Source organism: Tribolium madens, unplaced genomic scaffold, assembly GCF_015345945.1.
Source record: "Tribolium madens isolate multiple individuals breed KSU strain unplaced genomic scaffold, Tmad_KSU_1.1 Scaffold_2;HRSCAF=44;Tcas5.2_LGX, whole genome shotgun sequence".
Taxonomy (NCBI): Eukaryota; Metazoa; Arthropoda; class Insecta; order Coleoptera; family Tenebrionidae; genus Tribolium; species Tribolium madens.
Genome location: NW_025400995.1, coordinates 1541852 through 1568529, shown reverse-complemented (window position 1 = coordinate 1568529; position 26678 = coordinate 1541852). Strand labels below are relative to the sequence as shown.

The following is a 26678-nucleotide window of genomic DNA, read 5'->3' as shown; positions in this document are numbered from 1 at the left end:
TTGTCACGACATGACTTTTTTTGTCGCCTTGTGATTATGACGTTTGCAACACCCAAAAAAACACACTTTATTTATTGTGCAAACTATCAATTAACTGATTTCACTGAAACTGTATCATCGGAAGTGCGAACGCGGTGCAGGGTGTCTTTCCACGGGCCCCATTGGGGGTCAGGAAGGGCGCTACAAGGGACCAGTTTATTGTCATTTCGGATTTTCTCCATTACTAAAGGCTGCACTTCGGTGACTTCGTCCGAATTGTCGCAAATAATACGTGCAAGGGATGTTTTACGAATTTCGTTGAGTTGCTCAAGAGTGAACCAGTTGGGGTTTTCGTACCAAAATCTGTCCCCATATTTGACTCGCACGAATTGGTCGTGGATCAAACAAGTCAGAATCGGGCCCAAAATACTCCCATTGAGGGGCTTCTCGCTCAAGGCCCCCGTGTACAAGTCCACATCCTCCACGTCTCTACAAAACAAAAAAATATTTTATTAAAATTGTTGATTTTATACAGGCTAATGTTTTTTTTTTGAAACTAAATTTTGTACACCTTTTTTGATTTGATCTCCTTTAATTTGCCAACAAAACCATTTGTGCATGCACATTTTCCAATTATTTGCTCAGATTTCTTCATGAGTTACCTAATTTCTTCGGCGGTTTACCACTCGGTAAAAAACATGTTCGTTTTTAATTTTACGTTATTTTGACAACTTTTACAAGAAAATTATTGAGGAAAAAGCGCTTTTTACTACGTTTTGCTATGTTGTAGGCTTAATGTAATCAATTTTTGCTTGCCGGAACTTGATAAAAAAGATTTTTGTTCTTTTTTATGCTGCTCTCCTATATTTGGACCTTATTTAAATAATTTTCTTTTTCGTTTTTTTTCTTTTTTCGCACATTTTAATGCCTTTTGTTGTTTGTGTTGACAGTGTTTTTTACTTTTCTTTCAAATTTTATACTCGTTCACCTTGAAAATGTCAGAAGGGGTCAAACTCATTTTGGAAAAATGTTAGAATTTTCCAAAAATGTGTTTTGGTCAAANATGTTAGAATTTTCCAAAAATGTGTTTTGGTCAAACAAGTTGGCGCACTAATTGAGGACGTATGTCGCATGGCATTTCGTATGTTAGCTAGATGTAAAAAAAATATTTTATAAAAATAAAAAATTATCTAAGCAAATTGAAATTTTCTATCAAACGTCTCAAAACCTAAAATGAGATGTTGCTGTTTACTCATATAAATTGTTCACCACGGTTTCCTGTCAATTTACATAAAAATATTTTGACATTTGTCATTGGGACATTTGACGTTTTATCTTCCGCAGACACACGTTCCAGAAATTATGGAACCAAAAGAATAATTTTTTTTGGTTTTTGAGTTCTTGAAAATTTTTACTACTTTGTTGAGAAAAAATAAAATTTTTACTACTTTTGACACTTTTTAGGCTTAATTTTATATTGGAACTTATTTTTTAACAATAAAAAAGATTTTTGTTGTTTTTTATTCTGCTCTGTTATTTTTTAATCTTATTTCAATAATCTTGTTGCATGAGCACATTTTGGTGCCTTTTTATAGTTTGTGTTGAGTGTTTTTTACTTTTCTTTCAAATTTTATATTCGTTCGCCTTGAAAATGTTACAAGGGGTCAAACCACTTTGAAAAAATGTGAGAATTTTCCAAAAATTTATTTTGGTCAAAAAGTCTTTCTATCAAGTAGGCGCACTAGTTGAGAACGTATGTCGCATGACATTTCGCATGTTATGTCAAAAAATTATTTTATAAAAATTAAAAAATTATCTAAGCAGGTTGGATTTCTTTATCAAACGTCTCAAAACCTCATAAAATGAGACTCATATAAATCGTTCACCACGGTTTCCTGTCAATACATAAAAAATATTTTGACATTTCTCATTTGTCATTGGGACATTTGACATTTTATCTTCCGTAGACACACGTTCTAGAAAGTATGGAACCAAAAAAGTATTTTTTTTTTGGTTTTTGAGTTTTTGAAAATTTTGACATGAAAATTGTTGAGGAAAAAGCAACTTTTCACAACTTTTTAGGCATAATTTATTCAATTTTAGTTTGTTTTGTTATATGTATTGAAACTTATTTTTTAACAATAAAAAAATGTTGTTTTTATGTTGCTCTATTATTTTTGAACCTTATTTAAATAATCTTGTTGCATGAGCACATTTTGGTGCTTATTTATTGTTTGTATTGACGGTGTTTTTTACTTTTCTTTCAAATTTTATACTCGTTTACCTTGAAAATGTCACAAAACTCATTTTGGAAAAATGTTAGAATTTTCCAAAAATGTGTTTTGGTCAAACAAGTTGGCGCACTAATTGAGGACGTATGTCGCATGGCATTTCGTATGTTAGCTAGATGTCAAAAAATTATTTTATAAAAATTAAAAAATGATCTAAGCAAATTGAATTTCTCAAACGTCTCAAAATTTAGGATAGATGTTGGTGTTTACTCATACCAGGTGATAAAAAGTATGGAACCAAGCGGTTTTTTTGTCGTAAACTAAGCACTTTACGAAAAAAATAATTAGTGTAGCGTAAAGTACAATTAAAATGTGACCATTTATCAAGAATAACATTTTTCGAAATTTCTTTTAGTTTTCGAGTTCTGTAAAAAAAATTTTTTTTTTAATGGCAACCCACCAGGGTAATTTTTTTAATTAAAGATTATGATCTAAAAATGACCTCTAATTAAATAAAATTGTTTTTTAGCCATTAGCCAGTACTTTTTTTTTAATTAATTGTTAAAGTTGCGTTCCGAGCTCATCACGAAGATTTTCCGAACTTAACCGAAGTGGTTGTTTCATGCTTTTCATCATGGGAGAGCGCTGATTTCTATGCAGGTGCTTTGGGGTGGTTTCGAATGGACTAAAAATAGAAGAAAATGATTTGTTTTTACATTTTTTGATCCATCCGGAACCACCCCAAAGCACCTGCACCAAAAACCGGGCTCTCCAAAGACCAAAGTCATGAAACGACTCCCTCGTTCAAGTTCGGAAAATCTTCGTGATGGGCTCGGAACGCAACTTTAACAATTTATTAAAAAAAAAGTACTGACTAGAAAACAATTCTGTTTAATTAGAGGTCATTTTTAGATCATAATCTTTAATTAAAAAATTACCATGATGGGTTGTCATTAAAAAAAAATTTTTTTTTCCAGAACTCGAAAACTAAAAGAAATTTCGAAAAATGTCATCCTTGATAATCACATTTTAATTGAACTTTACGCAACACTAATTATTTTTTTTGTAAAGTGCTTAGTTTACGAAAAAAACGCTTGGTTCCATACTTTTTATTCACCTGGTATAAATCGCTCAGCACGGTTTCCTGTCAATTTACATAAAAATTATTTTGACATTTCTCATTGGGACATTTGACATTTTATCTTCCGCAGACACCCGTTCTAGAAAGTATGGAACCAAAAGAATAAAAAAAAATTGTTTTTGTGTCCTTGAAAATTTTCAATTTTTTCAAATGATTTAAGAATTACATTTTATTCTATTTTTATCGAAAAAAAATTTCTCAAGTTGTCATTTTGAAAAAAAATCGCATACCTGAAAAACAAATAATTTCCTTCTCCAAACACGGTCAAATTTTTATTAATCATTATTTTGTGAAGGCAAATGGTTACATACTTTTTGTTCACCTTATATAAAAGCACGGGATGTTTTGTTAACAGAGAAATATTTACTTTTTATTAATTCTGTTTATGTCAAATTTATTAATTTTTTTGAGTAGAATGACTGTCCTAAAAATCTCCCGACAAAGTGGGAGACAATTTCACTGAACTAGCCAAAAATCTGCCAGGTTTGACCTGAATCGGAGTACAAAAAATGCGATATTTTCGTACTTTGACTGGGTGAAATGGGTGATAAGAATTGCATTGAAATCGCGATAAGTGTTTCCATTCGAAATTGAGTAAGGCGGGTCCCGCCTACAGCATGTTTTAATTGAATTATTGTTACCTATAGATAGCCTGAATGTTTCTGAGTGAATCATCGTCAAAGTCCCCCTGAAGTTGTTCAAACGTGGAGACTCTCCTTAATCCACAATGCTCTCGCCAGCTGTTATAGCCAACTAATCCATGGTCGCGGCCTCGTTGTATATTCAAAGAGACCAAATCCAAGCCATACGAGCGAACTTTTTCATTCGAATCGTCCTCAAACAGCTTGTCTTTGAGCTAAAACCACTGTTGAATTTAAATTTTCGCAAAAGTGTCATTTACTTCGCTACTGAAGTAGGGGTCATTGGCTTGGATAGGGGTGTCCATGGCGCCTCGCAAGGCCTCATCCAGCCCCCCGGCTTGGTACAACCGAAACGGATCAAACAACATTTTGTGCAATTGAACGAACTCGGGACTAGTCGAGTCTTTTGCCAAAAATTTCATTAAACCCGGGATAATGGAGTGGGCGAACCGGAATGCTGCTGTTGCAAAATTGTTGGCTATAGAAGGATCGTAGTCTGGGTTGTATTTACTGAAATAACCGGAAGTTCGTGGGTTCAAGTCAGATTTTGACATCAAATCCGGCCCTGAAACAACTCAAGTAAATACTACATTACAAACGAGCTGGTAAATATGGCATTATCCCAAGTGCTCATGTATTGGCGCCCCAGAGAAAAATTTCAAATAAAATAAGATACCACGAACATAGAAAAAAATGTTTAAAACCAATCTGTCAAAAAAATTTGACATTTGACATTTTTTAAAGTCTATCTAATGATACCAAATAACATTAAATTTAAGATACGGCTTCCTTGTTTCCTCTTCTAATAACCTGTAGCAAAAAAAACTTGAAAAATTATTTTTCCAACAGAAATAAATAAAATTTAAACTCTCATAACTTCGAAATTTTTATAGGTAACATTTTTTTCCATGTTTCTGATATCTTATCTTATTTTTCTCTAGGGCACGAGTTCTGGCGCACTCTGTATAGATAAGCACAAGAGGTAATGTAATGCCATTACCACCGAGGTTTGTATACTATTATATTCACAATCTCATTATTTTTAGTCAAAAATTTGAACAAAGTTAAGGTCTAAACGTAGTAGGCCATCCAAATTGATTTTGACATTTCAGAAATGTCAAAAAAAAAATGAAATAATGTGTGAATCTGATATTAAAATTGTTGAAATGGAGTCGTGCACTCTCACAGAAGTAAGAAAAACTGCTACAGAAGCAACTGAATACTAATTTAGCAAAATATTATGCGTAACTTGTCAGTTTGAAAAAAAAATCTTGGTATTTTTGTAATCGTAACGTTGGCCAACCTGCATATTAATGAAGTGTTTCCCAAGACTTAAAAGGTTAGTAATCGGCATATTACATTAGTGATTGTGAATAAAAAACAGCACCACCAAATACAGTACCCAAAAGAATCGGGAGAAATTCTCGATAAGCGATGTGTTGCATTTGCGCCCCTATTATTTTCCGACTCTCTTGAAATAACCTCTCATCGTCCCAGTCAGGGTTCAAGAGGGCTAAATTTCTAGCAATTAAATTATGTTGTCGAGCCCAAATCAAGTGCATACTAGTCAAGTGCAAATTTTCGTTGGCTCTTGCGTCACCGGTTAAGAAACAATATCTCCCTTTCCGACTCTCTTCAAGTCGGTTACACCCATCGGTTAAATCCTTCGAAACCGGTAGCAAAGTTCGGTTATACATTTCGAGTTCGCCCCCTGTCATAGTCCGGAGTGCCCCAACTGTCTTTTCCTCAACCCCGTAAATGACCGATCCGTCAATAAACGCAGTCACTTGATTCATTTGTTCCCTGGGCCCCAAACAACAAGTCTTTGCAGGTGCCGAACGTACAAACTCCATACAAGTTAGGTTGAATTCGGTTAAGGGGTCAAATGGGGCTAGGGTGACTGGGAAGCACTCCGGATGGGTGATTTTTTGGCCACAGCAAGCAATAGTCGAGACGTTGGGTCCCCGATTGGGGGCTGTCGCTGTCATGTCGTGATCTAGAAATTGTCCAAAAACGGCCAACATCACAGTGAATTTATCATCGTTTTTGTAAAATGCCCGATGGACTTCCAAACTGACGATTCGGGCTGATGGTAGTGTTCCATTACCTCGGGGGCTGCTAATCCCATCGGCGTAGTCCGGGGGGAGGGCACGCCGAAATGGTTGAAAGGCAACCCCGAAATTGGGGTGCACTAAATTGTTACAACTGCCATTATAAGTGCGAAATTTCGCAAAATCGCTACATTTCTGCGATTCGAAACACGGTTTAGCTCGATTACAAATTTTGCTACCATTGATAGGGAAAAACCTTCTTGCTGACTCTTGTATGTACCCCAAATTGGCCAAAACTTGAGTTTTATTTGAAAACAAAAAAACCTTCTGGTGTTTATAACTCGGACTATTTAACGCAGCTTGTGTCACATTTTTTTCAATTTGATTTTTCGTATTTAAGGCCCTTTGGCCCGCTTCAAGGGCCTGATTCCACTCACTCTGATTATTGCAAAAAGTCGTATTTATTGTTTTGTCACGAAGTGGCCAGGAAATTGCAAGTAACGTCGCAAGTGTGTCTGGGGGTGAGGGTAAACTATTATTTGTGACATTTCTGAAATTATTCTCCGTTATATTGATACCCCAAACGATTGCAACCAAAAATCCTATCACAAGACAAGAACTAAAAAATTCGGAATCAATAGTGGGACTCTAGTACGTTAAAACTTACACAAAAATAACGCATAAACAACATTGGAATTGTTTAACTCGTCTTTTACGTTCCCGTGCTAGACTTGTATCAAATGCGTATTGTGGTTTTGTTTGTTCTGATAGCAATCTTGTCGTTTCAGTCGCGAGTGACATATTCACTCAGACAAAATCTTCAAGTTATTCTAAAAACAATTTTTCGTTTTGAAACGATCAACACCAACGCAAACTTGTAAACACACTAACTATTGGAATAGAAAATCAGATACTTGATACTGAAACCAATGAAACGTGGATGAAACCCTATAGGCTTTACCTGCTTTGGAATTGTATCTTATTTAAGTTAGCATTAGGATCTTTCTTATCTAGAATAACGCGTCAGTCTCAATGCTACGAAATTGTTTTTGAATAAATTAATTTAATTAAGTACAACAGTGCTTTATTTATTTGTAACTAACATAAAGCTTTGTCTAGTCTAATTAAACGTCACAAACAGTCATAATACTCTTCTCCAAATTAATGTTACATTTCCCTGACACGAATTGTTATTTGTGTGAAAAACTATATTTTTCTTGAAAAGTCCTTAACCCAGTTTTCATTCATTTGTAACGTGACCTCAGTCGCGTCATAAATTTAAAGAAAACGTGTAGTTTAAAAATAAATAACATTTGAAATTACTCCAATAATAAAACAAACAACACAATTAAATCTTTTTGAAAAAATCAAATAAAAAAGTTGTTCGTGTGATGTAGGCAACACATTATACACGCCAGCTTCACGAGTTGCATCAGTTACATACGTAATTATTTTATTTATTTAGTTAATTGGCATGTTTTTTACGAGTTTGGGTGAGTTTACTCGTTAAAATCAGAAACACGGTTATTTGTGAACCGTGTACGTGTATAGTGAACTTTGTCATTTCTTATCAATTAGATCACGAAAACAAAGGTTTCTGATTGGGATCATTGTTGTGTACCTGCTTTCCGCTCTTTCCATATAGAATAGTCTCTTTGAGCACCTGTTTTGCCGCCGAAAAGCGACGATACTGAACGAACTGGAAGTTCCAGTTGTTTCCACTACGGCTAAACCATTGGATGTGTATCGATTGGTTTTTTAGTTTAAATAAACCACGAACTAGATTACGATAGTGTGATAAACGCGTATCTTTGTTACCTTAAACTATATCTCACTAGACTAAAATTTAGTCAGTGAAACAATGATATATCACACTATAGGGTTTTTGGGTTCGGTCTGGTCTAGTCACTAAGGGATGCGTTTTGGTACTATTTTTGAATTGTATACTATACTATAATAAATTGGGGATATGAGTTGAAGTTTTGTGTGATGTGAGTTGTGTTTTTTTCAAATTGCCTCAGGTAATGCTCGTCCTGCGGTGTCCTGCGTCGGCAGCATGCGATTTACCTTGGTGGAGATGGAAAGGAGCGACACGATATTATTCTTCTCTTCTATTCTAATCCCTGCCACTCTTGTGTACCGCACCGTTGAACGTTGTTGTAGGCTCGGAAGTAACAACTTTCACTTTCCGATCAATCCGATCCCCATGTGATTTTAGTGCCAGGTGTGGGACACTTGTGATTTTTAGTTCATTTCCACCCACGATGGATGATGACGATGTCACAGTACGGGTGGCTGTCAGGTAAAAAAATTCTTTGTTTTTGCCTTGACTATCTTTAGATCGACAAATTTAGCTTTATGTCTGTGAAATTAGTACCTTATTTCCTGCTATTTATCTCTCACTGAGGCAAAAGTCACTAATTAGCTTCGGGGGTGTTTGAGGCTTTGCGTGACTTTAACTATAGCTGCTTTGCATAAAACATAAATTACACGGCAATAAGTCAACACAATCATTCAATGTGCACCTATTTACAAAGCCTCAAAGACCACCTGGCTGATTTTTAAGGATAAATTTACCGAGACTTTTCTTATTATATAACAAGTGACCGAAGATGACTTTCCTGAAACACGTGTAATTCCGGTTGAATTGTTTATTTTACACAACCCTATTGACCTTGGACAACCTTTTTACACAATAATAGAAAAATTGACATTTTGGGATTGATAATTGCAGAATTACAGAAAAAGAAAAAAATTCCAAATAAGATAAGATACCAGGAACATGGAAAAAATGTTTAAAAATTTTTATTTTATGACATTTGACATTTTTTTATGTCTGGTTAATGTTGTATATGTTTTTTCATAATTATTTAGTACAGCCACACATCTTTCTTGTTTCCTCTGCTATTAGTCTGCAGCAAAAAAACATGGAAAATTGTTTTTCCAACAGAATTAAATAGAGCCAAAGTGCAAAATTTAAACTCCTTAATTCCGATTTTTTTAAAACATTTTTTATATGTTCTTGGTATTTTACATGACATTTTTCTATGGGGCGCGAGTTCTGAAACTGTATTTAAGAGGCCTTTTTTAGGGTACAAGATACCGATTTCACTATCAAATGCGTCTTTTGGATAAACGATTAAACTAGAATTTGACGAAATTCCTGAATGTTATCGTTTTGGCGAGAAAATAGAAGTTCCATGTCGAAAAAAAGTCTCGGTTTATACACGCCTCATCTGAAACGTATTCCCGTAAAAATTTTGTGGATTTCTTATGTAAAAAAAGCTTTGTCTAGTATCCGGAAGAGGGCAGGTCAAAATTTGCATTGTTAAATAAATTAAATAAATAATAAAATAGTATAGAGGTAACTAATTCTCAAACAATAAACCTCGAGGTTAAAACTAAATTTGTACATTTAGCACAACACAGATGTGACAGCTGTCAATGAAATGACATGACACTTATGGTAAATAGGAATCGATAAATGCAGTTTTCTTTAATTTAAATTGCGCTACTTTTGTTTCAGTAGTGGAATAACGCAAGTTTGTTTTTTTGTTGATAATTTTAATAGCATGAAAGGGCAACGGCCCAAAATAACACAGCGGAACGGCTTACGAAATGCCAAAAATTAGCATAAACTTAACTATTAACTTGTCGTTCCGTTTGATCTTTATAATTGTTAAATATTAGCCGTGAAACGGAAACAGGATATTCCCCTTTATTCACCCTTCCGTTGCATCAAATTAAACACATCGATTGGATTATCTCATATTGCAAATAAACAGATGGTGTTAATTGTTTCCACCTTGAAAATAATTACGAGGGGCACCCAATAATTGCATGCCGGAGGGTGTCTGAATCGATAATTGCGTCAAGCAACAACGACGACGACACTAAAACTTGTCAAAATTTGTGAAGGTTCAGCGTTGGTGTAACTCGTTTCTACGTAAAAAGTGTGGGTTTTGAAAAATGGAACGGCTCTGATTGGGTTTTAATTATATTAAAAATGCACATGTGCATGACGAGTCAGTGGAGCTCTGCGACCCCCTTGACGGTGTCTTATTTCTTTCCACTCGGAGTGGCACAAAGTCACGTAAAACGCAACCAACGCAATTTATGACAATGCGACAATTATTATACCGGATTCCTAATACGTCAATGGTATTTACCATTATTTGTCATAATAAATTGATGGTTCTCGTCATAGGTAAAGATAGAACCGACGCTTCATTAAAAAATCATATAAGGAAATATTGAACTGATCTAGTCGAGTCATTGAACCTTTCACCACTTGGTGGAAAAAATCCAATTTGAAAAATGTTTATCACACCTCAATTATTCGACAAATATTTAAAACCGCGGATTACGTAATGTTATCTCAAATAATATTTAGCCATCAAGTGTTTGCTTCACGCCGCCTAATTTGATTATTCACAGAACTTGAATTTTTGTCGCCACACATTCATTTGCATTTATTGATCCGAAAAAATTGCCCTTTTTCACGAGACGCCACTGCCCGCATCTAACATTTAAAAATAAATGCGCTATGTTTAGCCTTCTTGTTACGTTACCTAATTATTAATTACCTTACACAAAGAATGATATTTATGCATTGAACACCAATGAAGGCTATTTTCTGCAATGGCAACCTTGAACTAGTTGAATCAATATTTTTGTTAATGTGGGATTATTGATCGAAATTTTGTAATATTTGTTTGATAACACCTTAATTTTTTTAAGCCAACACTCTTCGACCTTGGAGTGAGGTCGCATCTCAATGGGTGATATTCATAAAAATAAGCAAATAAAACAAGCAACTGCTACTTAGCATCAGCATTTTTAAAGTAAAAGTCCTTGCTTGTAGCAATTTTATTCTTCAGCATTTTGGATCACATTTACTTATCCAAAATGGTGCTTTTTCTATTATTTTTCTAGTTAAACAGTTGATTGCAGTCAAAATCTTAGGTCCGTGTAATTTCAAAAACCTCGGTCAATTTTATTCTCTCACATTTTCTTCTATGGTTATTTTCTAAATTAAAGAATTTGGAAAATAAATAAAGACCGCCATGGAACAAAAACAAAAAAACAAAATTGTATTCATAACGACTTAATAGTCAAACACTACTTTATTAAACTTAAATTGTTTTTTTTTTTGATTTTGGCGTTAAACCACCTCGCCGGGCGTGTTAAAAAGTGTGGTTCGTTCACAACATACTCATATCACTGTGAAAAAACACGTCATCCGTATAGAAGGCACAAATTCTTTAATTCTTGTAAGTCAAACATTTTTTAAGAAAAAAGTGAGAGGTTTACAAAAAAAAAATTGCACAGCAACAATTCTTGTCTAAAAAAAATTGTAGGTTTCTATTAAAAAAAAAGTTACTATGTTTATCTCGTAAGTATAAACAAATAATTAATATTCAAAAATTTTTTTGAAGAGCATTTTTATAGCCATTGCACACCTATAAATTTATTTGCCAAAAAATTTGATAGTTTCGCCAGAATAACATCGTTTCCAGGCTTTGGACCATCCTGTATAAGTATAAGCACTATATCCGATTCTGACCAAAATATTATTTTTTTTTGATTCTTATGAAAAACTAGTACTGTATGTAAAATTAACCGAAGTATACGCTTCTACAAACCGTTTTGATCTAGGGCTCATAGTTTTTGAGATATGACATTTGTATGAAAATGGCTCTGAACCCGGAACCATAACCCGGAGCGACTTCCAGTTTGCGCCATTACATAGATAATTTAAAGTAGATTTTAATGGTTTTTAGCTTTTTGCTCTAAGTCTTATAGTTTCGTAAAAAATGCATTTAAAGTTTGACAATTTTGAAAATTTTTACTTTTTGAACGACGATTATGGGCAAACTATAAGACTTAGAGCGAAACTAGAGGAGATCTATCGGATAAGGCAGATTTAAATCGAATCTGAGACATGTTCAAAAACACTATTTTTTAATGGGGGTGTCAACAAATGTTTTCTTTTTTTATTTTGTTAATTGCCAAAACTGTATCTTAATGATATAATATTTTGACTTAAACTTATGTAAAATGTTCTGGGGAATCGATTGGAGTCCAGAAAACTGCAAAATTCGTAGTAGTTTTGAAGTTATAGTCGAATTTATATTTTTGAAATTTTTAAATTTATCACAAATTTTCTCGATAACTATTTATCGTAGAACACTGATCTTTTTTGTATATAATAGAAAATTACATTTTCTTTCCAATGGTACTAAACATAAGAGGTTATCTCCAATAAGTCCGGAGTTATTGGCAATAGACCGCTCCGGGTGCCAAAAATTGAGCAAAATCTCGACAAAAATCAAAAAAAAATTGTAACTTCAACTGATTCATATAACGGATTTTGCATTTCTAGAGGTCCTAAGGACTTGAAAAATTGCATAAAACGTTATTGGGTCAAGTTTTAAAAATTACGAATTTTTTAGAAGCGTTCTGACCAAAAAATCAGAAAATGGGTGTTAACAAATGTTTACTTTTTTTTATTTTGTAAATTGCAAAAAACTGTATCTCATCGATATAATATTTTGACCTAGGCATATGTAAAATGTTCCGGGGAATCGATTGGCGTCAAGAAAACTGCAAAATTCGTGGTAGTTTTGAAGTTATAAGCGGATTTATATTTTTGATATTTTTGACTTCATCAGAATTTTCTCGATCTTAGAGCATTGATCTTTTTTGTATATGATAGAAAATTAAATTTTCTTTCTAACGGTACCAAACATAAGAGGTTATCACCAATAAGTCCGGAGTTTTTGGCGATAAACCGTTCCGGGTGCCAAAAATCGAACAAAATCTCGACAAAAAAAATCAACTTTAAAATTGATCCATTTAACGTTTTTGACATGTCTAGAGGTGTTAAAGACTCAAAAAAGTGGATAAAACGTCATTGGGTCAAGTTTAAAAAATTACGAATTGTCATTGTCAATAAAAACTAGTAATTAATACTGGCCATTGTCACGATTTTTCAGGATTCGGCCGCAAACACCAAGAGAGGTGATAGACATGTGTCAGATTTGCACTTTTGTGCAGCCAGGGGAGCCCCAAGTGACTCTCGGGAATGATAAGACTTTTTCGTACAATTATGTTTTCGACATGGAGACTAGTCAAGAGAGGGTTTATGAAACGTGTGTTGCTGGATTGGTTGATTCCTCCTTGGAAGGTTACAACGCAACAGTCTTAGCTTATGGTCAAACGGGTTCTGGTAAAACTTACACTATGGGATCGGGATTCGATGTTGAGTTATTACCAGAACAAGTTGGTATCATCCCTCGAGCTATCCATCATCTTTTCGATGGTATCCAAAGTCGGATTAATGAAGCTCAAGAAAACGGCGAAATCCCACCCGAATTTAAAGTAACGACACAATTTATGGAGTTGTATAATGAGGAAGTTATCGATCTGTTTAACCCGTCAAGTGGTAAAGTAAGTCACTCGAAATAACCACGACAGTAGTAAAAAATCAAAAATTATTTCCAGGATACTGTTTACAAAATCCATGAAGACTCGTACGGTGGTATTCAAATAAAGGGCATTACACAAAAAAATGTAATTTCGGCTGAAGAAACGTTACAGTGTTTAAGACTGGGGGCTCTATCGCGGACTACAGCTAGCACCCAAATGAACACCCAGTCGTCTCGATCACATGCAATTTTCACTTTACATATAAAACAACAACGAATCGTGCCTTTAAAAGATAGTGATACAAACGAATTTGAAACGCTTACTGCAAAATTTCACTTTGTCGATCTCGCCGGTTCTGAACGTTTGAAACGAACTGGTGCAACGGGTGAAAGAGCTAAAGAAGGAATATCAATAAACTGTGGTCTATTAGCTTTAGGAAATGTTATATCAGCATTAGGAGATAAATCGAAACGGGCACTACATATCCCTTACCGAGATTCAAAACTAACTCGTCTTTTACAAGACAGTCTTGGTGGTAATAGTCAAACTGTGATGATAGCCTGTGTAAGTCCCAGTGATCGGGACTTCATGGAAACTTTAAACACACTAAAATACGCCAATAGGGCACGCAATATCAAAAACAAAGTCTTCGTGAATCAAGACAAAACATCAAAAACAATATCCCAACTCAAGCAACAAATCGCCCAACTCCAACTAGAACTAGTCGAATACAAACAAGGGAAACGTCTAGTCGGTCAAGACGGCACTGAAATGGTCAACGACATGTTCTACGAGAACAACATGCTCCAAACCGAAGTCAACAATCTCCGGACTCGTGTCAAAGCCATGCAAGACACCATCGACTCTCTCAACCTCAAAAACACAAACCTCCTTGCCGAGAAAGCCACCGGGGCTTGGATCGGCGGTAGTAGCGACAACGACGTCGCTTGCATGGTCCAATCCTACCTCAAAGAAATCGAAGAACTCAGAGTGAAACTCATGGAGTCGACCAACATGTGCGAACAACTACGCAAACAACTCAATCGGTTGCAAAACGCCCAACAACATAGCGCAACTTTGGCACAACTCGACGAAAATATAACCTTGATTGAGGAGGCGAAGAAGGAGCTCGAACGGGAGAAAAACCTCCTGGAGAAACAACTCGACAGCGAGGCGGAAAGCGACGAGTTTGACAGCGGGAGCGAAAAGGAGGATCACACCCAACTCAAAGACGAACTTATCACACTTACGAATGACATTGATATGAAACAAAAATTGATCGATGAGTTGGAGTTGTCACATCGGAGGATGCAAACAATGCGGCAACATTACGAAGACAAACTCATGCAACTCCAAACCCGAATTAAAGACACCCAAGAGGAGAGGGACAAGATTTTGCACACGTATAGCGCACGTGAGCCGTCTGACAAAATCAAGAAAATCAAAGATGAATACACGAAAAAACTCTCCGACATGCAGAAAGAACTTAAGAAACTCCAAGCTGCCCAGAAGGAACATGCCCGACTTTTGCGCAACCAAAGCCAACACGAAAACCAACTCAAATCGTACAAAAACGAACTTCTTGAAATGAAACGCACTAAAGTGAAACTCATTAATAAGATGAAGGAGGAGTCACAGAAACACAAAGAATCGGAATTGAGACGAATGCGTGAGATTGCACAGTTGAGGAAAGAGACGCGCAAAAACGCCAATATGATTAAAACAATGGAAGCTGAGCGGAGGCTCAAAGACAAGGTTTTGAAACGCAAACAAGAGGAAGTCTCAGTTTTGCGGAAGAATCAAAAGGGACATTTGAGTACGAGGGCTGCGGGACGGCTCCGTGCTGGTTTTTCGGAAAGAACAGCTAAACAGAAATGGCTGAGAGTGGAGAAATCTATTAATAATATCGCGTTGAGTCGGCGAGGCCTTGTAGAACAGGAAGTTCGAATGGAGTATTTTCTCGAAAAAAGGGAAGCCTTAGGGAAGGAACTCGAAGTTTTGGAAGAGAGACGCCAACAAGCCGTGCAAAAAAACCAAGATGTGACTCAATTAGACAGTTATATTGAAGACATCAAGGAAAATATTAACTATGTTCAAGAAACGATTAGTGAGACCCAACGTAACGTTATGGAAATTGAAGAGTCTCAAGATACCAACGAAAGTGCCCACTTTCAAACCATCATCGACTCAGTTTGTGATATAGAAGAAGCCAAATACCTGATCCAGAAGCTATTCAATATGACTTTGAGTCAAAGCCACGCTGTGGCTCAACGCGACGCTAAATTAAAAGAAAGCGAAGCGACACTAACTGAGGTAATTAACTCTTATTTAATTGACAAACACAATTAATTGAATTACAGTTGACGCAAGAAACACAAGTGAAAGGCCAGTTGTTGGACCATTTGCTCCACAACGAGATCCCCATATTTTCGAAAGAATTAACAACGAGTGTTTCAAGTAATGCGAATGACACCAGCTCGAATGCATCTTCAAGATCAGCCTCGCCGTAAGTATAACAGAACTTGCCCCCACAGAAAAATTTCAAGTAAGATAAAATACCATATTTTTGAAATTTTCTCAATAACTATTTATCGTAGAACACTAATCTTTATTGTATATGTTAGAAAATTAAATTATCTTTCCAACGGTACCAAATATAAGAGGTTTTTACCAATAAGTCCGGAATTATTGGCAATAGACCGCTCCGGGTGCCAAAAATCGACCAAAATCTCAACAAAAATCCAAAAAATTTTTACTCTAAAATTGATCCATTTAACGTTTTTTACATTTCTATAGGTGCTAAAGACTCAAAACAATGCATAAAACGCAACAATTGAATGAATATATAATAAATTGTCGTTTTGTTTCAACATACTTTTTACAGTGTACTGAATTACGCTTTTATTAAAAAAAAAATGTTGTAATACTGGTTGCCTAAACTAAAAGTACTATTTCAATCACACTGTTTTATCTATTACATAACATATAAATTAATTAATGACAAATTAGTATATTTTATTCAACAATGTATCTTTTACAATTTAGTAATTTAAATAATTTATAAAAACACGTATTGCTAGTATAATTTCAACCAAAACTTTAAAATTTTAGTTTCAAATTCACACATTTTTTCAATATTTAGAAATTCAACTGTTTTTATAATCGTGTTTTTTAATTTTTTTGTAATATTCTATTAAAACTTGATGAAATAGGGTTTAAAGAAGACTCGTATCTAGAATTTTTGTTTATTGTTTCAAGATTTTTTTCTCGTAATATATGTATTTGAACTATTTGAAGTTGCTTCTCAGAACATAATTTCTTAAGTTCTCTACTGTTGAAGAAAGTTTAAACCCTTAATCTTCAAGCAATTTTTTCAATTCACTTTAATTTCTGTCCATTTGCATATCGCTTGATCAGGAAAAACTACTAAAGATTTTATTTAATTTTGTTTTTATTTTTGTTTCAAGATCTTAATTCATAATTTTTTTTTTAAGTTTTAAAGAAGGTAAGTAAAAGTTTTTATTTCAAGGTCTATTAGAAAAAATACCCCAATTTTTCTTGCAAGCTATTTTAACCTCGAAATTAACGTAAAGATTGTTGTAAAATTTGTAAGCATTCTGATTGGGCAGTTGAAGGTCGGCCATCATTTTAATGTAAAAACTAATCACTTTAGATTTTTGGATTCATTCAAAAATTAGTGCAACGATATGATTGGTCCGTTTAAGGTCGGCCATGGAGAAACCAATCACTTCAGACTTTAGTTTCATTCAAAAATGTTTCGAAATTGGTAACTCAGATTTGCCTTTATTACAATTTTTTGATTAAATTTTCGTTTTCTATCTTTGCTTAGTCTCCGCATTTTGCAGTTTTTCACTTTTAGCATGACCAAAATTGCTACTGCGAGAGAGTAAGTTAAATTAATTTTTACATGGGTTGAGAGAGTTGGAGCTATCACGTGATAGATAAACAAAGAAATTGTAACTCTTTAATGTTATTTGTGGTTTTTATTGTCAAAATTTTTGTTTACATATGGAAATAGAGTAAAAAAATGTCAAATGTCAAAAAATAAATGTCAAATTTTTTTGACAGATGGATAAAAAAAATCCATGTTCCTGGTATTTTATTTTACTTGAAATTTTTCTCTGGGTTTCTAACACACCCTCTATTATGATATGCAATGACAAACTCAACTTGTTTAGTTTATTGGTTCCTGAAGCCCCCTCGCACAAAATCAGGCGACGCACGGCCTTACCCGATGATTTGCTCTACGGCTCGCAAAACTCGATGAATATGAGCCAGTCGTTGGGGCCCTACAGTTTACAAGTGGCAAATTCATTGGAGCGCGTCCCGAGTGTCCCCGGGAGTCTTAAGTTAGTATAAACCATTTTCTGTTTTAACGTAATTTGATGTGGTGTTTTAATTACAGGTTGAATTTATGATTGTCCACCAATTGCGCATTACACGAAGCGAGGGGAATAGCCCCGTCGAGACCAACATTATCGATTGGCGTTGTATAAACCATCATAGCTTTTTTACAAATAACGTCACAGTACTGATAGTACTTATAGTGGTTTTAATAATCCTAATGTTGTTACTATTTTTATGATTAATTATTTATTTTAAACGATTTACATGGAATTTTTATATGGCTATGTTTGCACTAATGTTAAATACAAGTCCGTTTTTTATTTGGTGTTTTATTGGAAAAAAAAATACAAAAGATCCTAGATTAATTCTATGACACGTTCTTCTTCTTTTTGCCGGTTTGGACGGGGATTGAGGGGGCTGCGATTGCATGCACTTTCTGGGAGTGTTTGTTCATGTAAAATAGGGCACAAAGCGAGATTAAAAGACTGGAAAAAATCGATTATTCGTGTGAATCAAGCAGAAATTTTATACCATGAAGTTGCAGACACTCTATGTACTGTAGCAGAAGTAAACAAGGCCAAAAATAGACAAAACAGTACTAAAAATAAACCAATAAAATCGAGTTTTGTTTTAACAGTAATTACCTTCTGGGAAGACCTTAACCTGGAAAGACCGGCCAAAAACACAAGTTTCTAAATTTCCCACAGCCGTCAGTGACAAGACAAAAAAAATCGACCCCAGATAGCCCCCTAGAAGCGTATGAAGCTGAGACGAACTAAGCCAAGGCTTGTACATTTGCATCCCGGAAAAGACTAGAACTGAACTAATTGAAGCCAAGACGAAAGAAATTCCGGTTGTTACAGCTGAAACTTTAACGTCACCAAAAAACAATTAACGTTTTTGAAAACTTACTCATTTTGATTATGATTAATAATTTTTTGGTTATAAAACTGTCAACGTGGTGGAAGTGGTTAGCGTATCAACAATTTCAAAGTGTCAAAAGAAAGATTCCTGTAATTTGTGATGTGACAGCTGAGAATCGGCTCATTCATTCATTCAGTAAAATTGCAATCGTTAGACAGTTTGCAGGTGTTTTTTAATCGTTGCCAAATATCCGTTTATTTACCAACATTAAAATCGTGAAAATCAACAAGAAAAAATTATTTCGGGTAAGTGAGTTTTTGGGGTTTTAATTGTTTGATTGCCTTCGTGTGGGTCACAGACACATGTTTTTAACGTTCTTTTGTTTAAACAGTTAACTGGATTAATTTAAAAAATGAAATGTCATTATTATATAAAATTGTGATTGTTTGGTGACGGTTTTGGTCTTCAAATTGCACCAACTAGTACGGTCTTGATTTATTTATTTCACCTTGATGTATGGCATAATTACAATAAATAAATGCCAGGGAAATGTTTGTTTGCTTAATATAAACTTTATGTCCAATTACATAGACAACAAAGATTGCCTCACTTATGCAATTGTTTTTGAATTATTAATTATACTTAGAAAGTGGTTTACTTTCATTAAGTCACTAAGGCGTAAATATCGCATTATCACCGGTGGGAATCTTATCACTGGTAATTTCCCTCCAAAAGTGGCGCGATTTGAAATTGTCAATTGACAATTGATACGTTTCCGCCCTTCGCGGCGATTGTCAGGAAGTGGGTGAATTACCACATCAACCCTCGTTGACAAATTAAGTTCGGGATTACTTCAGTCAAATGCGTCTTTTCATTTTTTCCCTTCAACCGGCTTGTTTTATTTGTAATTTGATCAAATTTGATAATGTTTACTGACATTTATAATGCTTCTCAAGTTCAATGGAATTGGGCCAACATCTTCTTTTCCCTTAAATGTGTTTATTTCTCTCGAGTAATGTACTTCCGTTTTGAAATGAACTCGCCGATTTAATTAAAAATTCTGCCTCTTCTCGTTCTCCCGTTAATTAATATCAGCTTGTTGCATTGCTCAGTTGACGCAATTGTCAAATAATTTAATAAATTGCTGAAGTCGTAGAGCTGAACGTGAATTATTTGCGTCCCAAGAAGCCAAATTCGTGAATTGATCAAAACTCGGATTTTTTCTCCTTAAATCTGGGAAATTCGCGTGGGCGTCCGTAGGCGATTTCCAGTGTTTCCATATCAGTGGTGTGGCCTTTGCCGTTTTGTCGATCGTTGCACCAAACCGATCTTTGTGGGAGTATCACATCGACTCCCACGCATTGCGATATTAAAATGTAAAATTTTTAAACTCAAATGACAGAGTTCGTTTTTCGCGCTTTTCAATCATTTTTTTCTTTTACCCCAATGCGTCGGTGTTGTCTTATACCGTATGTATTATCGATATGTGCGCAGAATTTGTGCGCGCTATCTATTCAATGCCCGGAGTCGATACTTTGTATTAGTCCGGAGTTGGCGGATGAATTTTATTTCAAATCAGTGAAATTATTTCGTGATTTTGGACGATTGTGCGTTTTACCGGATTGACAATATTTTATTATTTCTCCGGTATGTATTGCACCCCTAACACCACAATGACCCGTCATTACTGTATTGTTTTCTTTCTATTCCACGATTCAATAAACACAACTATACACAAAGTTTTATTTATTTTAAACACCCTAAACTTGAGCTAAATTACCAAATATTTTTCCTACAATATTTACTTTTTTCCAATTTATTATATTTGTGTGAAAATGTGTCAAGGTGAAGAAAATTAGGTCAAACGAATGAAGGGAATGCAGAAAATGTCGTTCTTTAATTCACTTTTTCTCCCGCTGTACGGTTATTTTCGTATCACGTGGCTTGCATCAAAAATTATGTAACAAGTAAATTTGTACAATGATTAAATTGTTTAATTTTGACTCCCTTTTTTTTCAAGAAAATGTAAGGAAAGGAATAATGGGGCAATTTATATATTTATAGCGTCTTTCTTCGTGCGCTCAAATTTAATGTGCTATTCCTTGGTAAATCATTAATGGAACAAGTCGATGCTAATTTGAAACCTTTCTTTTCTTTTTCCAATTCCGATCAAGAGATTTGATAAAAATTATTCTAAACACATTTCAGTTAATTCAGTTTTCTCCACGTGGAAATAATGCTGTTAGTCAGCAATTACGTTGTCATGGCGATTTTAAAATAAAGATTTTTTTTTTATTTCAGTGCTTTTTCAGTTACACAATAGTACAATGAAAACGAGCCACCCAGAATATCTCAGAAACTAAAAGGACTTTGCAAAAACGCCGAAACAGGTCGGTTTTGTCTCCGAGGGGGACATTTTTTGACGTAATTTTTAAATCACCTCCAGTAACCCTCTAACCCCCACTTACCCCAACTTTAAAAATTTAAATGGCACTACTTTACTTGTAGCACATCAAATGAAAGCTATTTTAACAAGCTTTTCAAAACTTTTTACCAAAATTGAATCAGACCATCCATTCATGAGATACAAGGTGTTCTAATAAAAACGAACCAGACAGAATTTGCAAAAAAAAAACCGGAACAGGTTAATTTTGTTTTTAAAAAAGACATTTTCTGTTGAAAGATTAGTTTTTTTGCCGATATTTTATGAATGTATAAAAATCATTTCATTTTGGAAAAAAAATTTAAAGTGTTTTCATTTTTTGTATCAGTAGTGGTTGGTGCTCTATTAGCATAAAGGTTAAAGGGTTAGTGAAGGTGCTTTTAAAATTAAAAAATGTTCCTTTAAAAAACAAAATTAACCTGTTTCGGTTTTTTTTGCAAATTTCCAAGATGGTTTGTTTTTATTAGAACACCTTGTTATCTCATAAATGGATGGTCTGATTCAATTTTGGTAAAAAGTTTTGAAAACCCTGCTAAAATAGCTTTTATTTGGGTAGTGCCATTTAAAATTGTAAAGTTGGGGGTGCGTGGGGGTTATTTAAAAATTACGTCAGAAAATGTCCCTGTCAGAAACGCGCTTCGTAAGGCAAGTTTTGTGGAACGAGTTCAGGTTTATGCTATTTTTTCTATTTTGCTTCTTTTACGTACTTTTTTAACAGAAGAGTCAATTTTTCAAAATTTAGGAACTTTTGCTCCAATAAGGTTGTGGTTTGTAATAAATGTCACAAAGTTTGAAAGTTCGATTTTTGTGTCAAGTCTCAAGTATTTTTCAAAATTTTGTTGGATTAACAATGAATATTGCAAATGTTTTAGGCACACAATCGCTCTAAAAGCCGAAAATCACCATTACCAACTTTTAGAAAGTAAATTGTACTAGTCTATTTCAGCCCAAATTAAAGCATCGGTTTTGGAATCGAAATAAGCTTTCTTTTAGACGCAAAATAGAAAAAATGATTTTAACACTGTTTTTGGCAACATTTTACGCATCACTAATTGTTTTTTAGTGACAATTTAAATACACTAAAAATCTCATAAGCCGCGGTGTTTTTGTCACTATGACAGCGACAAAACGGAACCTAACTTTTGAAACTTCTGAATTGTATTTTTAATAATTGTACTTTTCATTAAATTAAATAAACTAATTTTCACCTTATTTGTTAATTTAGTGATTTACGTATTCATTAAATTGTCTCCGAATTACACTCAAGCTTTTTTTTTACGAAGAAAACTTGACATTTTTAATTCGAGTTTTGTTTCCTTTAGGATTTCAACTCAAAAAACTGCCAGAAAAAATTACTCGTCGTACGGACTCGTAATTTATTCAGAAGCAGTTTTTTTCGTTAAATTGCCAGAAAACAAAATTCTCATTAAAATAAAAAAGCCCTCGTGTAATTATAAGTGAGAAATTGATGTAGATTTAACGTATTTCACCGAAACTGATGCAATTTGATCTGTTTTGTCAAATGTCATTAATAAAATGTATATAGAAAAAACCCGTTTCGTGGACGTATGTCGCATGACAGTCCGTATGTTAGATGTCAAAAAATATTTTATAAAAATTAAAATTCTGTTCTAAGCGGGTTCGAAACCGTTCAAAATATTCTTCGAGATGTTTTTGGTGTTTGCGACGGTTTTGTGTCAAAATTTATTGCAAAAAAGAATTTGACATTTATCGCGGATTATTCTACGCTAGCTTGATGGAAGGACTTGTCATTTGTATTTACTTAAACAACTTAAACAAAATTGATGCAAAACAAGTTCTGTTATCAGTAATGCGATATTGTGTGTTAAATTTTGATAACCAGGCGTGTATAAATTCTCAGTAAAGGGGTTTATTATTGCGTTAAGTAATTAAATTAGGAGTAGGTCAAGCAACCTACACAGAGTTGTAATTGAATTTTGACGCAGGTGGACGAATTGAGTAAAAATGGCGTTTGCTGGACTTAAGAAACAGATAAATAAGTGCAATCAGTATGTCACGGAGAAGATGGGTGGTGCTGAAGGCACTAAACTGGATTTGGACTTTATGGATATGGAAAGGGTAAGTGTGAGAATCAATCACGTGTCAATATTTGATTGGTTTTGATTGAATAGAAAACGGACGTCACGTATGAATTAGTCGAAGAATTACAAATAAAAACAAAAGAATTTTTGCAACCGAATCCAACAGCGCGCGCGAAAATGGCCGCTGTTAAGGGTATTAGTAAATTGAGTGGACAAGCGAAATCAAACACCTACCCCCAGCCCGAGGGTGTCTTAGGAGACTGCATGTTGACCTATGGACGCAAATTAGGGGATGATAGTATGTTCGGGAATGCTCTAGTCGAAATGGGGGAATCACTTAAACAAATGGCCGATGTTAAATACTCTCTTGATGATAATATTAAACAAAATTTCCTTGAACCACTCCACCATTTACAAACAAAGGACCTTAAGGAAGTTATGCATCACAGGAAAAAATTACAAGGGCGTCGATTGGATTTCGACTGTAAACGAAGACGACAAGCTAAAGGTAAATCATTTAGGGGAGATTTTTTACTAAATAAGGGGGCATGTAATAATCAAAAGCATGGTTTATAGCAACTAAAGGGGGTCTGGGTCTTAGCCCCTATTCCAGCCCTGTCAAAACACAGGGACACTGCGGTATGTTCCTCCCCCTGAACTTGCTAGATTTTTGATTTAATTTAGAACAGAAGTGGTTTTGGTTTTTGTAGTGCTTAATTTTAATTTGAATTATTATTTTGACAGTATCCGCATGGTATTAATTGTCGCACCTTGCCTGTATTACCAATGACAGGTGCAAAAAATATTTCAGATGACGAGATTAAGACTGCGGAAGATAAGTTTGCAGAATCTCTGCATCTTGCTCAAATGGGAATGTTCAATTTATTAGAAAATGATGTAAGTGGGCAAAAATGTGAAACACACTGTCTAAACCGGAGTTTTAGGTAGAACAAATTTCACAATTAGCCACTTTTGCTGAAGGATTGTTGGAGTACCACGTGCAGTGTACGGAGATCCTTAAACACTTGAATGAAGTCCTATTGGAAAAGTAGGTTACAGTTTTGGTTATTGTGTTAATAATAATGAAAATTTTAGGAAAGAAGAGGCCGCAAATCGTCCCAAAGTCGAATTCGTACCGAAATCCCTCGCAGACTTACACATAGAAGGCGTATCAGATGGAGTTAATGGTATTCATCATCACGACAATATGAACACAAATCATCACAATTTTACAAATAGTGGCCACCAGTTTAAACGACCCGCACCCAAAACCATTCCTATAAAACAATCCGATCCATTCGACCCTTGGAGCTTCCCCCAAGGTATTTTTTGTTTGTTTAGTTTAATTATTTTAAGATTTGTGACCCAATTGTTTTTCTTTACTGGTTTTGTTGGTTTCTCTCCCGTCCTCTCCTGACACTTTACACATGTCATTGTCGGTTTTCGAATCATGATTCATTTCAGCAATTGCAAGTTGTGTTTCGGTGTTTGTTGTGCTTTGGTGTAAAAAATGAAGCGTAGAAACGTAATGATTGGCCAAATGCCAATGACTCCATACGAAAATATCCATTGACACATCAATGCGTTTATTTATTTTTTGTGGTTACTTAGATTCGGTGATATGTCCCTTGTTGCTCGAATACCGATGTTTCTAAAGTGCTTGAGCTGTTGTTCTGACAAAGATGTGTTGTTAGGCTCTTCGCAAGTGTCTTCTCCACAACACAAGCCACATCAACTTGAGTTACTTCCAGGACAACATTCAGCTAATGGTAACTTCTCTGTCTGTTGCTTCTTTTCTGTTGGGTCACATTTGTTTTTTGGTGAATTATTCGTTGAGATTTTTTCTAACGCGATTGTGTTTTGTTACTAGCGTCTCCACTGCCGTCCCCAATGAAATCACCAGCGAGAACACCAATGAACCGACAGCCTTGTTGTACAGCGCTGTACGATTTTGATCCTGAAAATCCCGGCGAATTGGGTTTTAAGGTAATGTGAAAAATGTTGCAACTTTTTTTCAAGTTTTGATATTCAGGAAAACGATGTGATCACTCTGTTAAATAAAATCGACGAGAATTGGTTCGAGGGTAGTCTCCACGGGCGTACAGGTTACTTTCCAGTAAATTATGTGAAAGTTGATGTGCCATTACCATGAGTTACGGGTTAAATAAAATAATACTTCAATTGAACAACAACCCCTGGTATCTTTGTTTAGTAAATAAATATTGCATGCCATTTACTATGTTACTTGCCTTGAAGTATTTATTTATTTCATGTGTATTCAACTGCACTCTGAAAAGTGAGATGCCATATTAGGAAGTAGTAGTCAAACGTGCGGCATTTACCTTAGCGCAAAGCTGAAAACTTATTTAAATCTTCCTTTTACTCAAATGATTTATTTCCATTGTATATAACGTACTGTAAATTTTTATTTATGATATTTTAACTATTTAGATAGAGCGAGTGTGATTGGTGCGTGCAGTTGAAAGTCATTTAATTGTAATTAGTTGAAAAACGTTGCGTACAAGATTAAATTTAGTTGTACATATTTAGTGCTTTTAGCTTAGTTATTTTAATAATAATCTAGTTAGTTTATATAATTGTTTATATTGTGAAAGCTTATAATGTTACAGTTACAGAGGCTAAATTTTATAAAAAATAAGAGATGTAATTATGGTAAAGTTGAATTTTGAGAGAAAACTATATGCTTTGAACCTGAAACTTAAAACCGAGTTGATTTTATCGCCTCTACCTATCACAAATCACAACTTGCCAAAATGTTAATTGCATGAAATTGAAAACTCAATGTCTTAAAATAAGAACAATTTTGATGTAGATTGATAGATTTCTGCTGAAACTTTATTAATTATAACAAAGGATAATATACAACCACCAGTTTGTTGTTGGGTGCCGCTTTTTAGAAAATGCACTAATTTTCGTTTATTTTTCGCTGAGTACTGATAAAGTTTTGGCCGAATCACTACAATTGTTTAACGTTGTCATTTGACATGCTATAGATGTATTCCTTATATTTGTGTGAAAATTAATACCAGATATTGTTCGGCTGTGTGTTGTGCTCTGTTTTGACTGTCACTTTTTCTGTTAATTAATCGAAAAAAGCCTCTACTCAAACTTACTAAAGTTTCTGCTTTTGAATACTCATAGATGGTTAATACGGAGCATAACAAATAGTTTTAAATGTACTTACTTATCTGGTTCATGACAATACATTAGATATAAAAGTTAATATAAGTATAACCAATTAAGAACATTGTTATTAGATCAAACCGTTATTTTTTACCCTCTAATCCAAATTTTCAAATCTTGTTAATCTCTAATAATTGTCCTCAGTCATCACTCTAATTGATCTCTTCTTTACTTATACAATACAGGTAAATGTTTTTATTATTATTTAAGACAAAACGAATTGTTATCTATTTTCTAAAAATAAATGTCATTGTTTTTTTCA

At 34.5% G+C, this 26678-nt stretch overlaps 4 protein-coding genes across 12 annotated transcripts; 2 read left to right on the top strand and 2 right to left on the bottom strand.

Moving 5' to 3' along the window:
* LOC123006745 (peroxidase) lies at positions 1-7859 on the bottom strand. 3 transcript variants are annotated; one of them, XM_044401470.1, is made up of 6 exons: positions 7665-7859; positions 6711-6873; positions 5395-6662; positions 4253-4557; positions 3993-4207; positions 1-468 (listed from the first exon to the last, which is right to left on the bottom strand). In XM_044401470.1, the coding sequence occupies exons 2-6, from the start codon at positions 6842-6844 to the stop codon at positions 87-89; spliced, it is 2304 nt and encodes a 767-aa protein (XP_044257405.1). In that variant the 5' UTR covers positions 6845-6873; positions 7665-7859; the 3' UTR covers positions 1-86. The 3 variants fall into 3 exon arrangements, with proteins under 3 accessions (XP_044257405.1, XP_044257403.1, XP_044257404.1); XM_044401468.1 differs by lacking the exon at positions 7665-7859 and adding an exon at positions 6935-7020; XM_044401469.1 differs by lacking the exon at positions 7665-7859 and having other exon boundaries at positions 6711-6980.
* Positions 7672-18162, top strand: LOC123006744 (kinesin-like protein KIF21A). Of its 2 annotated transcripts, XM_044401467.1 has the most exons (7): positions 7672-7968; positions 8065-8345; positions 13042-13495; positions 13550-15787; positions 15835-15980; positions 17674-17845; positions 17901-18162. In XM_044401467.1, the coding sequence occupies exons 2-7, from the start codon at positions 8308-8310 to the stop codon at positions 18078-18080; spliced, it is 3228 nt and encodes a 1075-aa protein (XP_044257402.1). In that variant the 5' UTR covers positions 7672-7968; positions 8065-8307; the 3' UTR covers positions 18081-18162. The 2 variants fall into 2 exon arrangements, with proteins under 2 accessions (XP_044257402.1, XP_044257400.1); XM_044401465.1 differs by having other exon boundaries at positions 7672-8345.
* Positions 18154-18910, bottom strand: LOC123006747 (protein KRTCAP2 homolog). The gene is made up of 4 exons (XM_044401478.1): positions 18755-18910; positions 18487-18705; positions 18374-18440; positions 18154-18327 (listed from the first exon to the last, which is right to left on the bottom strand). Exons 1-4 carry the CDS (start codon positions 18756-18758, stop codon positions 18210-18212), a joined length of 408 nt encoding a protein of 135 aa, XP_044257413.1. The 5' UTR covers positions 18759-18910; the 3' UTR covers positions 18154-18209.
* On the top strand, positions 18756-26678 carry LOC123006746 (endophilin-A). Of its 6 annotated transcripts, XM_044401472.1 has the most exons (10): positions 18756-19011; positions 21008-21096; positions 23117-23249; positions 23303-23720; positions 24006-24109; positions 24157-24260; positions 24308-24534; positions 24907-24981; positions 25083-25198; positions 25245-26678. In XM_044401472.1, exons 3-10 carry the CDS (start codon positions 23136-23138, stop codon positions 25362-25364), a joined length of 1278 nt encoding a protein of 425 aa, XP_044257407.1. In that variant the 5' UTR covers positions 18756-19011; positions 21008-21096; positions 23117-23135; the 3' UTR covers positions 25365-26678. The 6 variants fall into 6 exon arrangements, with proteins under 6 accessions (XP_044257407.1, XP_044257409.1, XP_044257412.1 ...); XM_044401474.1 differs by lacking the exon at positions 21008-21096 and having other exon boundaries at positions 18818-19011; positions 24024-24109; XM_044401477.1 differs by lacking the exon at positions 21008-21096 and having other exon boundaries at positions 18818-19011; positions 24308-24399.

Coding starts and splice junctions, on each gene's coding strand:
- LOC123006745 (XM_044401470.1), bottom strand. CDS start 6,844: ATGTCACTCGCGACTGAAACGACAAGATTGCTATCAGAACAAACAAAA. Junction 4,558..5,394: donor ATTTCTCCCGATTCTTTTGG/GTACTGTATTTG, acceptor GAGTTGTTTCAG/GGCCGGATTTGATGTCAAAA. Junction 469..3,992: donor AACATTCAGGCTATCTATAG/GTAACAATAATT, acceptor TTTGTTTTGTAG/AGACGTGGAGGATGTGGACT.
- LOC123006744 (XM_044401467.1), top strand. CDS start 8,308: ATGGATGATGACGATGTCACAGTACGGGTGGCTGTCAG. Junction 8,346..13,041: donor ACAGTACGGGTGGCTGTCAG/GTAAAAAAATTC, acceptor ACGATTTTTCAG/GATTCGGCCGCAAACACCAA. Junction 13,496..13,549: donor TTAACCCGTCAAGTGGTAAA/GTAAGTCACTCG, acceptor AATTATTTCCAG/GATACTGTTTACAAAATCCA.
- LOC123006747 (XM_044401478.1), bottom strand. Junction 18,441..18,486: donor GGTTAAGGTCTTCCCAGAAG/GTAATTACTGTT, acceptor GTTTATTTTTAG/TACTGTTTTGTCTATTTTTG. Junction 18,328..18,373: donor AGAGTGTCTGCAACTTCATG/GTATAAAATTTC, acceptor GATTTTTTCCAG/TCTTTTAATCTCGCTTTGTG.
- LOC123006746 (XM_044401472.1), top strand. CDS start 23,136: ATGGCGTTTGCTGGACTTAAGAAACAGATAAATAAGTGCAATCAGTAT. Junction 24,535..24,906: donor CCCTTGGAGCTTCCCCCAAG/GTATTTTTTGTT, acceptor ATGTGTTGTTAG/GCTCTTCGCAAGTGTCTTCT. Junction 25,199..25,244: donor CCGGCGAATTGGGTTTTAAG/GTAATGTGAAAA, acceptor TTTGATATTCAG/GAAAACGATGTGATCACTCT.